At 39.5% G+C, this 18,167-nt stretch overlaps 1 protein-coding gene across 1 annotated transcript in view; it reads right to left on the reverse strand.

Annotated features, from left to right (window-relative positions):
• Positions 1 to 856: 856 nt before the first annotated feature.
• The window catches only part of chsy3 (chondroitin sulfate synthase 3), a 166,658-nt gene continuing 149,347 nt past the window's right edge, over positions 857 to 18,167 (reverse strand). The window contains exon 3 of the mRNA XM_071351401.1: positions 857 to 3,341. Coding sequence (XP_071207502.1) covers positions 1,770 to 3,341 — 1,572 coding nt within the window. The 3' untranslated portion in view covers positions 857 to 1,769. The remainder of the gene's footprint in view (positions 3,342 to 18,167) is intronic.

Here is an 18,167-nt window from a genome sequence, read left to right on the forward strand (position 1 = left end):
ATGTATTTTCCACGTAGATTCCACGTCACAATACGTTGACAAAATACATCGAACCAGCGTTGATTTAGCCAGTTTGTGCCCAGTGGCTAACAGTCATATGAACCATTACTTACAACGGTTCCTTCTCCATATAATTGTATAACTGGAGATGATATGAAATCCATGTTGAAAATTGATACTGGAAAGGAACTGTTAGATTGTTGTTGATTTGTGGTGTGCATGGAATAGACAAGTAAATGATCAATAACGTCGATGGATGAGGACTGCACATGATTAATAAATTAGGGAAACTATTTGAGCTGTTTGAAGGCAGTGTTTGAAGTCTGTTTGCTTTCAAACAAGTTCTTATTGGAATTAATGAATAAAATAGTGGTACAGGATATTTTATATAAAAAAAAAAAACATCTTTCACTATTTTGTTCATCAGTCCACTGATGATATATGGTCCCAAAAAGTTTTCAAGATAGAGCATTTTCAATTCAAATACAAAAGTGTGATGATAATACAAATGACATCATAATGATTGAAATCGCATCTTCATCACGCTTAAGATTTTTACTGAAAGTGCTCTATCATTCAAATGGTTCTGCTGACATGCACAACCCGTTGGGACTGTATCAACAGTGGACTAATGAACACAATACTAAAATAGACTTTTTTGGGTAAAATATACACAGCTGAATTTGTGATGAGTACTGCAATTTGATATTTATTTTTTTACTATACTGTATCTGTAATTTGCATGTTATTCATATAATAATTTGTACGCATATTTTATATATATACACACATATTAAATCCATTTTTGGTTTAAATGCAGTGTTATAAGTTAGAATAAGCACAGATATGAAAAGTATGCATTTCAACATTTGTTTTATTATAAATAACCCATTTTAATATACCTTAGTTGTTCTTGCCAGCAAACTGAACGACTTCTAAGCCACAAAGCTAAAGTAATGGCGACAAGATGCCTTTTTGTTCATTGAAGCATGGTCACATATCAGACAGAATGACACAATGTGGGCCTTTGCAATGAGATTAAGAACACAGCGAATGTTGGACGGTATCCAGTACCTGAAATCCATGTAAATATTTTGACTAGAAAATAAAGATACAATCATCAAAATTATTCACACGCTTCTTTAAAAAATACTGCGGATGAAGTACTTTCGGTTCTTTGTATGAATTAGAAAACTCTAGTTTACAGTCTGTTTCCCATCTGGGAGCTTTAAAGCACATTTGTGGTACTTTCAGTACATTTATTATTAGCATTATTGTCATTGTTTCAGTATTATTATCAACAGTATTACTGCTTTTTGTTCTCTGGTGATGTCGTCAGTGTCCTTTTCACAGTAGGCGAGGGGCGCTCTGTGCAACTAATCCAACGGAAGGCTGCTAAGAACACATTCATTGGAGATGGCCAGGTGGTGAAAAGATGTGGTCCTGAGGCATACATGTGAATCGCATGATAACAATGGAAATAGGAACGAAACAAACCACATCAGAGTTCCCAACAAGCCGTGAGTAAAGGCATTACAATGTCCTTTGGAAGACGCTGAAGAGAATTGACGAAACAAATCACCAGAGGAACACAACAAATTGCACCAAAGATAATTGAGCGTACCCTTGAACTCTCTCTCTCTCTCTCTTTCTCTCTGCAGTTTGGTCTTTTTTCTCTCTCTCACATAGAAGCACGCACAGTCCATTGCTGTCTGCACTCATGCAGAACTGAGGTAACCTCCATTGAGGAGCCACGGAGAGCAGGAATGTCAGGTGGAAGTTCTGTTGTAGCCTACCCCTAAGTGTTTCTCCAGCCACAGCTCGGCTAACTGCATCGAAGATGCATAAGTACTTGCCTTCGACCCTAGGCACATTTTGTACTGCTTGGGCTCAAGGCTAGTGTCGCACTGAACAGGGTGATAAATGTGGACGATTCCTGGTTCCTGGCTGCGGAACACTTTTAAACCGGAGTTAATCACTTTTGTGAACAGGTCTACATCTTCCAACCCCCAGCCTTGGATCGATGTATCAAAACCGCCAGCTTTTTGCAAGTCACTTTTAAATATGCAGGTGATTCCAAAGCCGTAATCCCTCCAGAAGCCACTTTTCTTGGTGAACACAAAGCTGCTATCGTCAGGGGTGTTGCCGGCGTAGACAATTTTAGGATCGTACTGACTAAAAACAACGGGATAGTAAGCCTGTCTCCTTTGGATGGTGTTGTGCCTGCACCGCTGCAGGGCATCCCCGTTAAAGACTAGGTCCACGTCACAGAAGAACAGCAGTGTGCCATTGTCAAGTTGCGAGGAGCCCAGCTCCAGAGCCAGCCCCCGGGAGAAGTCACCCGTCATGGGGATGACAGACAGGTCTGCCTTGGGATACTTGTTGCTGTACTCCTTGATCAAGTCCAAGTGCTTCTCCCTGTCCTGGTTGCTGTCGTTGTCCACCAATATAATGGCCAGCTTGACGTTCTGTTTGGGGATCAGGCAGACCTTCTCAAAGTTCTCCATGAAGCGGAGAAAGATGTCGTACCTGCCTGTCAGCGGGACCAGGATGTTGACCTTTCTCTGGCTGCGTTCGCGCATCTCCCTGGTCGACTCAGAGAACTGGAAAGGCGAGAATATCTTGAGGGAGTTGGAGAGGAAAGAGAACGACTGCGACTCAGTGTTGATGGCCTCCACCAGCTCAACAACATCCAATTCCTCAGACTCACTGAAGAAGGGCCTACTGAAGGACTGCTGCAGGTACGCATGCCTCCTAACAGGTACTGTCACTTTGCGCCCTTTGTGTTTCTTGTACAGAAGTAGTAGGTCCAGAATGTACTCAGCCCCGTGCATGGGGTCCACCCTGCGGTAGCCATACTTGATCTCCTTGAAGTCGATAACACGTCCGCGGGCTTTGGAGTTCTCATTGATCATCTCCATGACCTGGAGCACCGTGTCTTCCAGGGCAGCCCGAAGCAGGCTCCCGAGGCCCTGCCGGGGCATCTGGTTCTCCCCCGTTGAGTACAGATGTCGGCCAGTGAGGAAGTCCCACTCGATGACGTCCCCTCGTTCAGCGGGCTGGTAGCGCGTGTAGGAAGGTGGCGCTCCCAGCTGTTGATCCTCCCACTGCACCTCTGTATTGCTGAGCCGGCTCATGGCCAGGCCCTCGCGGTGCAGGAGGATGGTGCGGTAGCGTAGCCGGGAGATGTCGCGGCTCAGCATGTAGCCGTGTAGCCGGTACTGGTAGGCAGGCCTCTTGTTGGGATGGAGTGTGATGGCGTTGTGGATCTTGCTGCTGTGGAGCTCCTGGATGAAGCCCTTCTTGTTGTGCTCGTAATTCTCGTAGAAGAGCTGCTGCATCTGTGGAAAGAGAAAAATACACCATGGTCAGCACAGTCGATAATGGAATGTCTAGTGTGACGTCTATGGATACAATAGGAGAACACACTCTCATCCTCTGATCTATTTAAAGGCAGATTCCCTGGAACAAAGAAGGTGTTGTTTGGATAATTGAATGGATCTCAATGTGTGTACTACTTTGAATACTCATTTGAAGCATAGCCTAATGTAAGGATTGTAAAAGCTTAATAACTGGTATACTGATAACCAGCACATTGTCTAGGTCATAATAGCCTTTCAGTAGAGCTTCCCAGCTAGGAGAGCTCAGGAGAGGTTCCCAATAAAACAAGCGAGATTCAAAGATGGAATTGAGCACAAGTGTTCATTACAAGAAGCAGTCAATTATCCATTTGATGCGTTGTGATAAAAGGTTCTAGAAAATGCCCAGTTATTTGTGCGTTTTTATGGTAATTGCCGGGAAGATAGGAGAAAGGAGATCATTTTGGTTTAGAGAAACCAATTACTCCGCTAAGATATTTATCCCTTGTCTTAATCATTTTAATTAAACGGAATAACACTGGGATTGTTTGAAAGCATACACAGAGTTAATCGTTAGTAGAAATGTATTGAAGGACCATGACAGATTATAGCCAGATAAAGAGAAGAGAGACGAGCAGTATCATGAACTCATAATCACTTCCAATCTCCTTAGCCCAATTTATACATTGAGCTATTTGACGTGTCAAATGCAGCACAAAGGTTTACTACATAATACGCTCCTACTCAACTTCACAAAAGGTGATAGATAGGAGACCTAAAATAATATGATCATTCGTCATTTCCAAAACCTATACAAGATACTGCTTAATCGAAATCCATATTAAAGAAGAACGGATGTTGACTGGTTCAACACTTGGTTCCCTTTTACCCCAACTTGAGGTAAAATAAACAGATTTGGATGTACATAATGTCCAGAAAATATGACATTGAAATGTCCACACATCCATTCAAAATGTATACGGTATAGGCTATTACACAACATGTTGAGATGGGATAGTATGTTGACCCTCTTAACACTAACCAGCTTATTTCTACCCATATGCTTTATCTTTTACATTCCAGTCAATAACTGCAGTAAGACATGTAGCCCATGTTATATTGCAATGTTCTTTAATCATAGCTGATGTGTACAAGGACACCGCTTGCTAATTCAGTGTTTGCCGACAGAGGCTCCACTGTGAGCCATTATTACCCTTTGCCCTCTCCATCAACCAGACTAATTGAGCTGTTAATTAAACTACACTGATAATTACATATCTGCTGCACCCTATCACTGGATCCAATATGCACTGCTTGGAGTGGTGCAGGGCTGTTTTCAATTCCCTGTGCTGTGTAGCATCTATTGTTAGCCATATTGGAAGAAGCACTGCACTTCATTTTAATAGATAGATATTATGAGGTAGGGTATGTGTCTTCATTAACATAGATATATATTATGAGGTAGGGTATGTGTCTTCATTAACAGATAGATATTATGAGGTAGGGTATGTGTCTTCATTAACATAGATATATATTATAAGGTAGGGTATGTGTCTTCATTAACATAGATATATATTATGAGGTAGGGTATGTGTCTTCATTAACAGATATATATTATGAGGTAGGGTATGTGTCTTCATTAACATAGATATATATTATGAGGTAGGGTATGTGTCTTCATTAACATAGATATATATTATGAGGTAGGGTATGTGTCTTCATTAACATAGATATATATTAGAAGGTAGGGTATGTCTTCATTAACATAGATATATATTATGAGGTAGGGTATGTGTCTTCATTAACAGATATATATTATGAGGTAGGGTATGTGTCTTCATTAACACAGATATATATTATGAGTTAGGGTATGTGTCTTCATTAACATAGATATATATTATAAGGTAGGGTATGTGTCTTCATTAACATAGATATATATTATGAGGTAGGGTATGTGTCTTCATTAACAGATATATATTATGAGGTAGGGTATGTGTCTTCATTAACATAGATATATATTATAAGGTAGGGTATGTGTCTTCATTAACATAGATATATATTATGAGGTAGGGTATGTGTCTTCATTAACAGATATATATTATGAGGTAGGGTATGTGTCTTCATTAACACAGATATATATTATGAGGTAGGGTATGTGTCTTCATTAACATAGATATATATTATGAGGTAGGGTATGTGTCTTCATTAACAGATATATATTATGAGGTAGGGTATGTGTCTTCATTAACAGATATATATTATGAGGTAGGGTATGTGTCTTCATTAACAGATATATATTATGAGGTAGGGTATGTGTCTTCATTAACATAGATATATATTATAAGGTAGGGTAGGTGTCTTCATTAACATAGATATATATTATGAGGTAGGGTATGTGTCTTCATTAACAGATATATATTATGAGGTAGGGTATGTGTCTTCATTAACAGATATATATTATGAGGTAGGGTATGTGTCTTCATTAACATAGATATATATTATAAGGTAGGGTATGTGTCTTCATTAACATAGATATATATTATGAGGTAGGGTATGTGTCTTCATTAACAGATATATATTATGAGGTAGGGTATGTGTCTTCATTAACATAGATATATATTATGAGGTAGGGTATGTGTCTTCATTAACATAGATATATATTATGAGGTAGGGTATGTGTCTTCATTAACATAGATATATATTAGAAGGTAGGGTATGTGTCTTCATTAACAGATATATATTATAAGGTAGGGTATGTGTCTTCATTAACATAGATATATATTATGAGGTAGGGTATGTGTCTTCATTAACAGATATATATTATGAGGTAGGGTATGAGTCTTCATTAACATAGATATATATTATAAGGTAGGGTATGTGTCTTCATTAACATAGATATATATTATGAGGTAGGGTATGTGTCTTCATTAACAGATATATATTATGAGGTAGGGTATGTGTCTTCATTAACATAGATATATATTATGAGGTAGGGTATGTGTCTTCATTAACATAGATATATATTATGAGGTAGGGTATGTGTCTTCATTAACATAGATATATGAGGTAGGGTATGTGTCTTCATTAACATAGATATATATTATGAGGTAGGGTATGTGTCTTCATTAACAGATATATATTATGAGGTAGGGTATGTGTCTTCATTAACATAGATATATATTATGAGGTAGGGTATGTGTCTTCATTAACAGATATATATTATGAGGTAGGGTATGTGTCTTCATTAACATAGATATATATTATAAGGTAGGGTATGTGTCTTCATTAACATAGATATATATTATGAGGTAGGGTATGTGTCTTCATTAACAGATAGATATTATGAGGTAGGGTATGTGTCTTCATTAACATAGATATATATTATGAGGTAGGGTATGTGTCTTCATTAACATAGATATATATTATGAGGTAGGGTATGTGTCTTTATTAACAGATATATATTAGAAGGTAGGGTATGTGTCTTCATTAACAGATATATATTATGAGGTAGGGTATGTGTCTTCATTAACATAGATATATATTATGAGGTAGGGTATGTGTCTTCATTAACAGATAGATATTATGAGGTAGGGTATGTGTCTTCATTAACATAGATATATATTATGAGGTAGGGTATGTGTCTTCATTAACATAGATATATATTATGAGGTAGGGTATGTGTCTTTATTAACAGATATATATTAGAAGGTAGGGTATGTGTCTTCATTAACATAGATATATATTATAAGGTAGGGTATGTGTCTTCATTAACATAGATATATATTAGAAGGTAGGGTATGTGTCTTCATTAACAGATATATATTATGAGGTAGGGTATGTGTCTTCATTAACAGATATATATTAGAAGGTAGGGTATGTGTCTTCATTAACAGATATATATTATGAGGTAGGGTATGTGTCTTCATTAACAGATATATATTAGAAGGTAGGGTATGTGTCTTCATTAACAGATATATATTATGAGGTAGGGTATGTGTCTTCATTAACAGATATATATTATGAGGTAGGGTATGTGTCTTCATTAACATAGATATATATTATGAGGTAGGGTATGTGTCTTCATTAACAGATATATATTAGAAGGTAGGGTATGTGTCTTCATTAACATAGATATATATTATGAGGTAGGGTATGTGTCTTCATTAACAGATATATATTATGAGGTAGGGTATGTGTCTTCATTAACAGATATATATTATGAGGTAGGGTATGTGTCTTCATTAACAGATATATATTAGAAGGTAGGGTATGTGTCTTCATTAACAGATATATATTATGAGGTAGGGTATGTGTCTTCATTAACATAGATATATATTAGAAGGTAGGGTATGTGTCTTCATTAACATAGATATATATTAGAAGGTAGGGTATGTGTCTTCATTAACATAGATATATATTATGAGGTAGGGTATGTCTTCATTAACATAGATATATATTATGAGGTAGGGTATGTGTCTTCATTAACATAGATATATTATGAGGTAGGATATGTGTCTTCATTAACAGAGATATATATTATGAGGTAGGGTATGTGTCTTCATTAACATAGATATATATTATGAGGTAGGGTATGTGTCTTCATTAACATAGATATATATTATGAGGTAGGGTATGTGTCTTCATTAACATAGATATATATTATGAGGTAGGGTATGTGTCTTCATTAACAGATATATATTATGAGGTAGGGTATGTGTCTTCATTAACAGATATATATTATGAGGTAGGGTATGTGTCTTCATTAACAGATATATATTATGAGGTAGGGTATGTGTCTTCATTAACATAGATATATATTATAAGGTAGGGTATGTGTCTTCATTAACATAGATATATATTATAAGGTAGGGTATGTGTCTTCATTAACAGATATATATTATGAGGTAGGGTATGTGTCTTCATTAACAGATATATATTAGAAGGTAGGGTATGTGTCTTCATTAACAGATATATATTATGAGGTAGGGTATGTGTCTTCATTAACAGATATATATTATGAGGTAGGGTATGTGTCTTCATTAACATAGATATATATTAGAAGGTAGGGTATGTGTCTTCATTAACAGATATATATTATGAGGTAGGGTATGTGTCTTCATTAACAGATATATATTATGAGGTAGGGTATGTGTCTTCATTAACATAGATATATATTAGAAGGTAGGGTATGTGTCTTCATTAACAGATATATATTATGAGGTAGGGTATGTGTCTTCATTAACAGATATATATTATGAGGTAGGGTATGTGTCTTCATTAACAGATATATATTATGAGGTAGGGTATGTGTCTTCATTAACAGATATATATTATGAGGTAGGGTATGTGTCTTCATTAACAGATATATATTATGAGGTAGGGTATGTGTCTTCATTAACATAGATATATATTATAAGGTAGGGTATGTGTCTTCATTAACAGATATATATTATAAGGTAGGGTATGTGTCTTCATTAACAGATATATATTATGAGGTAGGGTATGTGTCTTCATTAACATAGATATATATTAGAAGGTAGGGTATGTGTCTTCATTAACAGATATATATTATGAGGTAGGGTATGTGTCTTCATTAACAGATATATATTATGAGGTAGGGTATGTGTCTTCATTAACACAGATATATATTATGAGGTAGGGTATGTGTCTTCATTAACAGATATATATTATGAGGTAGGGTATGTGTCTTCATTAACATAGATATATATTATGAGGTAGGGTATGTGTCTTCATTAACAGATATATATTATGAGGTAGGGTATGTGTCTTCATTAACAGATATATATTATAAGGTAGGGTATGTGTCTTCATTAACATAGATATATATTATGAGGTAGGGTATGTGTCTTCATTAACAGATATATATTATGAGGTAGGGTATGTGTCTTCATTAACACAGATATATATTATGAGGTAGGGTATGTGTCTTCATTAACAGATATATATTATGAGGTAGGGTATGTGTCTTCATTAACACAGATATATATTATGAGGTAGGGTATGTGTCTTCATTAACAGATATATATTATGAGGTAGGGTATGTGTCTTCATTAACAGATATATATTATGAGGTAGGGTATGTGTCTTCATTAACAGATATATATTATGAGGTAGGGTAGGTGTCTTCATTAACATAGTGAGGGGTTTCCGGAGTTTATAACATTTGGTTTTAGAATATTTGTTTTGAAGTCAAGGGGGGTTGGAGGAAACAAAACAACTTACTGTGCTGAAAAAAGATGACTCTATTATAGTGCTTGACTTCCCAAACGTTTTATTTTCTTATTACATTATCACCTTCTGAAATAGTAGCCATCTGCAATTTGACCTGGATATTACTGTTTTCCTGGATATTCACTCTGTTAGTCAAAGAGAACTAATAAAGCCTGACTGTTTTCCTGGATATTCACTCTGTTATTCAAAGAGAACTAATAAGCCAGAGAATAAAACACATCGACCAATGTTGGGTCACCTGAAGTGGAGCGCCTCGAGCAGCACTGCTTGATTCTGTTCCTTATCATTACGGTACTGAGCTTCCTCTTTCGTAACTGCACTTAAATGGCAAATTAATGGTTTTAAGCTCCCGAATGAAAGAACTGCACAGAGAAGCAATTTGGCAACATGAAATGAGGGCCCACAAGAAACATTTAGCAAATGGAAAACGTGTCGGGCATTTAGGCCCTGGCCGCTGGAAACACTCTGGAAGCACTCTACTCCTGATGAATCAGTACATCTCTACTCCAGACGGAACAAACTAACTCTACTTAAGATGGAACAGACTAACTCTACTCCAGATGAAACAGACTAACTCTACTCCAGATGGAGAAGACTAACTCTACTCCAGATGGAGAAGACTAACTCTACTTAAGATGGAACAGACTAACTCTACTCCAGATGAAACAGACTAACTCTACTTAAGATGGAACAGACTAACTCTACTCCAGATGAAACAGACTAACTCTACTTAAGATGGAACAGACTAACTCTACTTAAGATGGAACAGACTAACTCTACTCCAGATGAAACAGACTAACTCTACTTAAGATGGAACAGACTAACTCTACTCCAGATGGAGAAGACTAACTCTACTTAAGATGGAACAGACTAACTCTACTCCAGATGAAACAGACTAACTCTACTTAAGATGGAACAGACTAACTCTACTTAAGATGGAACAGACTAACTCTACTTAAGATGGAACAGACTAACTCTACTCCAGATGAAACAGACTAACTCTACTTAAGATGGAACAGACTAACTCTACTCCAGATGAAACAGACTAACTCTACTCCAGATGGAGAAGACTAACTCTACTCCAGATGGAGCAGACTAACTCTACTTAAGATGGAACAGACTAACTCTACTCCAGATGAAACAGACTAACTCTACTCCAGATGGAGAAGACTAACTCTACTCCAGATGGAGAAGACTAACTCTACTTAAGATGGAACAGACTAACTCTACTCCAGATGAAACAGACTAACTCTACTTAAGATGGAACAGACTAACTCTACTCCAGATGAAACAGACTAACTCTACTTAAGATGGAACAGACTAACTCTACTCCAGATGGAGCAGACTAACTCTACTCCAGATGAAACAGACTAACTCTACTCCAGATGAAACAGACTAACTCTACTCAAGATGGAACAGACTAACTCTACTCCAGATGGATCAGACTAACTCTACTCCAGATGGAACAGACTAACTCTACTCCAGATGGAGAAGACTAACTCTACTCCAGATGGAGCAGACTAACTCTACTTAAGATGGAACAGACTAACTCTACTCCAGATGAAACAGACTAACTCTACTCCAGATGGAGAAGACTAACTCTACTCCAGATGGAGAAGACTAACTCTACTTAAGATGGAACAGACTAACTCTACTCCAGATGAAACAGACTAACTCTACTTAAGATGGAACAGACTAACTCTACTCCAGATGAAACAGACTAACTCTACTTAAGATGGAACAGACTAACTCTACTCCAGATGGAGCAGACTAACTCTACTCCAGATGAAACAGACTAACTCTACTCCAGATGAAACAGACTAACTCTACTCAAGATGGAACAGACTAACTCTACTCCAGATGGATCAGACTAACTCTACTCCAGATGGAACAGACTAACTCTACTCCAGATGGAGAAGTCTAACTCTACTCCAGATGGATCAGTACCACTCTACTCCAGATGGATTAGTACCACTCTACTCCAGATGGATCAGTACCACTCTACTCCAGATGGATCAGACCAACTCTACTCCAGATGGAGAAGACTAACTCTACTCCAGATGGAGAAGACTAACTCTACTCCAGATGGATCAGTATCTCTCTACTCCAGATGGATCAGTGCCACTCTACTCCAGATGGATCTGTACAACTCTACTCCAGATGGAACAGACTAACTCTACTCCAGATGGATCAGTATCTCTCTACTCCAGATGGATCAGTGCCACTCTACTCCAGATGGATCTGTACAACTCTACTCCAGATGGAACAGACTAACTCTACTCCAGATGGAGAAGTACCTCTTTACTCCAGATGGATCAGACTAACTATACTCCAGATGGAACGGGTACCTCTTTACTCCAGATGGATCAGACTAACTATACTCCAGATGGAGAGGTACCTCTTTACTCCAGATGGATCAGACTAACTCTACTCCAGATGGAACGGGTACCTCTTTACTCCAGATGGAACAGACTAACTCTACTCCAGATGGAGAAGTACCTCTTTACTCCAGATGGATCAGACTAACTCTACTCCAGATGGAACGGGTACCTCTTTACTCCAGATGGATCAGTACCTCTCTACTCCTGATGGAACAGTACCATTCTACTCCAGATGGAACAGACTAACTCTACTCCAGATGGAACAGTACCACTCTACTCCTGATGGAACAGTACCATTCTACTCCAGATGGAACAGACTAACTCTACTCCAGATGGAACAGTACCACTCTACTCCAGATGGAACAGTACCACTCTACTCCAGATGGACCAGTACCACTCTACTCCAGATGGAGGGATACCACTCTACTCCAAAGGGAACAGTACCAGTCTACTCCTGATGTAACAGTACCACTCTACTCCTGATGGAGCAGTACCAGTCTACTCCAGATGGAGGAGTACTACTCTACTCCTGATGGAACAGTACCACTCTTCTCCTGATGGAGCAGTACCACTCTACTCCTGATGGAACAGACTAACTCTAATCCAGATGGAACAGTACCACTCTACTCCTGATGGAACTTGCCACTGTTTAGCGACACGGAGCATTAGGGATTCGTACTGTTGCAGCCCTAACCATGTCATATTTACTGGCCCTAACCATGTCATATTACTGCTGCAGCCCTAACCATGTCATATTTACTGGCCCTAACCATGTCATATTACTGCTGCAGCCCTAACCATGTCATATTACTGCTGCAGCCCTAACCATGTCATATTACTGCTGCAGCCCTAACCATGTCATATTACTGCTGCAGCCCTAACCATGTCATATTACTGCTGCAGCCCTAACCATGTCATATCACTGCTGCAGCCCTAACCATGTCATATCACTGCTGCAGCCCTAACCATGTCATATTACTGCTGCAGCCCTAACCATGTCATATTACTGCTGCAGCCCTAACCATGTCATATTACTGCTGCAGCACTAACCATGTCATATTACTGCTGCAGCCCTAACCATGTCATATTACTGCTGCAGCCCTAACCATGTCATATTACTGCTGTAGCCCTAACCATGTCATATTACTGCTGCAGCCCTAACCATGTCATATTACTGCTGCAGCCCTAACCATGTCATATTACTGCTGCAGCCCTAACCATGTCATATTACTGCTGCAGCCCTAACCATGTCATATTACTGCTGCAGCCCTAACTATGTCATATTACTGCTGCAGCCCTAACCATGTCATATCACTGCTGCAGCCCTAACCATGTCATATTACTGCTGCAGCCCTAACCATGTCATATTACTGCTGCAGCACTAACCATGTCATATTACTGCTGCAGCCCTAACCATGTCATATTACTGCTGCAGCCCTAACCATGTCATATTACTGCTGCAGCCCTAACCATGTCATATTACTGCTGCAGCCCTAACCATGTCATATTACTGCTGCAGCCCTAACCATGTCATATTACTGCTGCAGCCCTAACCATGTCATATTACTGCTGCAGCACTAACCATGTCATATTACTGCTGCAGCCCTAACCATGTCATATTACTGCTGCAGCCCTAACCATGTCATATTACTGCTGCAGCCCTAACCATGTCATATTACTGCTGCAGCCCTAACCATGTCGTATTACTGGCCCTAACCATGTCATATCACTGCAGCAGCCCTAACCATGTCATATTACTGCTGCAGCCCTAACCATGTCATATTACTGATGCAGCCCTAACCATGTCATATTACTGCTGCAGCCCTAACCATGTCATATTACTGCTGCAGCACTAACCATGTCATATTACTGCTGCAGCACTAACCATGTCATATTACTGCTGCAGCCCTAACCATGTCATATTACTGCTGCAGCACTAACCATGTCATATTACTGCTGCAGCCCTAACCATGTCATATTACTGCTGTAGCCCTAACCATGTCATATTACTGCTGCAGCCCTAACCATGTCATATTACTGCTGCAGCCCTAACCATGTCATATTACTGCTGTAGCCCTAACCATGTAATATGCATACACTACCAGCGACAGACTTAGACCAGAAACCAGTCCCTTCTTTCCCGTGAGGCCCCAATTTCTCTTTTCAAGACCCCCAATTTTTAGACAAATAATGATCTTTCCGTTTCTGGTTCTAACTTTCAAGTGTACACCCCAGCCAAATGCCCAAATGGGTGTACCCAGCTGATCCTACAGAAAGCCACAGTGATATTCCAATTAGGTGGATTTTAGGCGACTGGGTAATACTGCTGACTTTCAAGGACTTCCCCAGGTCCTTTCATCTAGCGGTTCCCTGTTGGGTTTCAGCCGCCCACACATAGGCTATGTCCCAAATGGCACCCTATTCCCTATTTAGTGCACTACTATCGACCACGGCCCATAGAGCTCTGGTCAAAAGTAGTGCACTATGTAGGGAATAGGGTGTCATTTGGGATGCAATAGTATTCTGGTGAGGTCCACTTCAATGTTGTATGTATGTTCTTAATTATGTTGTGACCACTTGGCAGGAAAACATGGACGTAGTACAATGTTTCCTCAGCGACACTCTAACCTATTTGTTCATTACTCCTCTGTTAATACAATCCCCAATGTTATTTTTGCATGCCAGTAGTAAAGTTCACAAGATGGAATTCCTTTAAGTATTCCTAACGGCATGAAAAAAGTATCATTTCCTCTTCTGGTTCTATGACACAGGCAGGTATTGGATTCTGGGAACTCTAGGGATGAGATCCCTTATTGGCTGCCTGTCCACCAGCGTTTCCCTTCGTCCTCCTCACACCAATGTTCCAGACGTTACAGGGCACATTCCTGGAGCCAGATTCCTCTACTGAGTCAAGCCTCGCTGTACTATCCCCTGCCAAGGGAACAGCAGAATATCCTTAGCCAAACTTAATTCAATATCGACACAGCGCATCGACTACATCCCAGAATGGCTGGCTTTATCTGATCTCTATCAGCTAAATTAAAGGTAGTATTGTGCGAGGTGAAGGGGTTAAACAAAGGTTCAAGTTGTGAGTTAACGAGAGAATATTCAGATCTTAATTGAAAAGACATTTGCCTTCTGTCTTGCCTACTCCAGACTAAAAATAAATACTAAGTACTAATCGTACTACATACTATTCAGAACATACTTTCTGTAGTTAGCAACAGATATCAACACACTAGGCTCCTCCATACCGAGTGCATAATCTAATGCGTAACTACGTTGATTCCCGCCATTCGTTCATTTTGGAACAGTACATCCATTCATCAGATTATCAACTGTTGTAAAACATGTGAATCTGGAAAAACGATTTATCTTCCTCAATAGTGTCCAGCAAATTCTACTAGATGAAAAGCTGATATGAGTATGAAATCCTGGCATTTAAAGCATACATTTTTTTAAATTTGACATACTATAAAACGTTTGGTTTTCGCATACCCAAAATGATTAGTATTTAGAACGCAAGTACGGCTATTCGGACATGGCATTATGTATTTAATTGAATAAGGGGAACAGGCTTTTAACAAATTATGAAATTAAAACAAACTTATTTCAAGATTACCTTGTCAAAATTTAAAAAAAAACAATTTAATCTTTAAACTCTAAATCTAAACTTGAGACTCATAAGTGAACTGTACATGATGCATAACATAAATCCCACACTGATATGGTCAAACTGCTCATAAGTGCATTAGAAGCATTAGCTCAGGTAATCATTTGGCTGAACCTGAACTGGTCCCGTGTGGCTCAGTTGGTAGAGCATGGCGCTTGCAACGACAGGGTTGTGGGTTCATTCCCCATGGGGGGACCAGGATGAATATGTATGAACGTTCCAATTTGTAAGTCGCTCTGGATAAGAGCGTCTGCTAAATGACTTAAAATGTAAATGTAAACCGTAACTGATGGCATGTAATGGGCCAAGACATTCTGAGGAGCATGAAGTAGCAGTACTTCATGCATACACAAGTTTCCACTGTGATTCCAGCTCCTTTTTGCCTCTCAGCACTCAGGAAGCATGACAACCAATATGTCTGGCAACCTGCCCCGTAGGAGTCACCTGATGCTGCCAGCTGGCGTCTTCCATTTAGACACATGCCTGATGCATCATGGGAAATGGGGACATGCTGATCCATTGACCCCCCAAAAATATGAGCATGCTCCCTGAGACACTTAGAAGTTTTTCATATTTACATACTGATTCTCTATAATAATCGCGTCCCAAATGGCACCCTATTCCCTAGATAGTGCGCCCTATACCTTTTTATAGTACACTACTTCTGACCACTGACCTGGTCAAAAGTAGTGCACTATATAGAAAATAGGGATGCACTATCTGGTGAATAGAGTGCCATTTGGGATACGCACGTTGAGAAGACAATCCCTTACCTCCTACTGTATGAAGTGATTTGGCACGAACATAAAAAACCTGAACGCGGTCCAACTCAGTTCCTCGCTTTAATTGAACAGCCCACTTAACTGATCAATAGCTGTCATGCGGTCCTTGTGTTTAGAAAATGCTGATTGTGTCTCAAAGCGGCAGCACTCTGGAGTATTTACACAGGAGAGGACAAAGCAGGGCGGACCACGTTAAACACATTAAATAGTGAGCAATGCAGCTACTCTTTCTAATGACAATCGAGAGGGCTGTTGTTTCTCACTATCTCTCTCCCATGCTAGCCAACACACCTGGGAAAAAAACACAATTCATTAAAATAATGTATGTGGCCTTCATTTCTCTCAGACTAGCATGTTTGAAATGGTCCGTGGTCCCATGTGGCTCAGTTGATAGAGCATGGCGCTTACAACGCCAGGGTTGTGGGTTCAATTCCCACAGAGGACCTGTATGAAAAAAAAACTTAGGAAAGTATATGCACTCACTACTGTAAGTTGCCCTGGATAAGAGTGTCTGCTAAATGTAAAAGACCTCAATACTGTGTTGAGGCATATGTTTGTTTACATTTACCACATCTATTCTGAACACTGGGGATGGATACTCTCGAGAGGGGCTTTGATAGCGAAAAGTATCAATGCTCATTGATTTGTCTTGGAACAAATGAAAATGTCTGTCTCGTCCTGTTCCCAGTCTCTTTACAGAGATCTGCATTACCTACTGCTGTGCGTCAACACGCTGCATAATATTTACAGCTTCTCCAACAGTGAGGGGACAGAAAAGCAGCTGTGGCATGTCATGTACAGCACCTGCTGCTACTCTCTGGTACCTCGCTCTTAAGACGCTCAACGTGCGTCAAGACTAGTATGGTGCTGCCCTCTAGCTATCCTTGACCTTTTACCAGCGTCCCCATAGGAACAGCGTCCCCATAGGAACAGCTACGTTGCATCCCAGTGTTTCTATGTAAGAAAGTCTTTCAACATTGAGATTGACAAGAAGACGACACTTCTACTATACTACTATACAATCTACGCCATCCTCCTTCACCAAGTCTCACTAGCTAGATAACAAAAGTTCTTTGTTGCTTGACAGTGACGTTGCTTTGTGGATATTGGAATTGTCAGATGAAGGAGGGCAACAGGACGTAGAAAGGCAGTTGGGAACGAGCCGGGAGTCATTTGTTGTTCCACGCTTTGTTTCCTGCTCCCCGTCTCTGCAGCATATGGCAGGGCTTTGGAGTGACAAAGCGAAGCAGGCTCAATCGCGCTACATCAATTACGCTTTTCTCCCCATTTGTTCTAGCGTCATGTTTTTTTTTTTTTTTGTCGAGTTAGCTGCAGCTACAGATTGCGGCGTATTACCAAGTAACATAGGAGGATTGGTAGAATAATTTGTATCTCATTTGTGTTCCCTTGACAATTAGTATCGCCCACACAAATGGAAAGATGATGAGAGAAGTGAATTGTATTTTGCTGGTTCCCGAGACAGTTCAAAGTGATAACTAACGGAAAAGTGAGGCTTTACACATACAGGAAGGAGGATTAATTACTTCTGTCTGAAGGCCTGGGGTCATGTTGCTTGGTCGTTAAATTGGCAGAGTTCCAATAAGAAAAGGTAATCTACAAGTCATCTTGAAACCTACAGGCTCACAAATGACCGTTTTCACCTGTACTACTGCCTAAACAGTACTACTGCCTCACCTGTACTACTGCCTCACCTGTACTA

This window comes from Salvelinus alpinus, chromosome 18, assembly GCF_045679555.1.
Source record: "Salvelinus alpinus chromosome 18, SLU_Salpinus.1, whole genome shotgun sequence".
Lineage (NCBI taxonomy): Eukaryota > Metazoa > Chordata > Actinopteri > Salmoniformes > Salmonidae > Salvelinus > Salvelinus alpinus.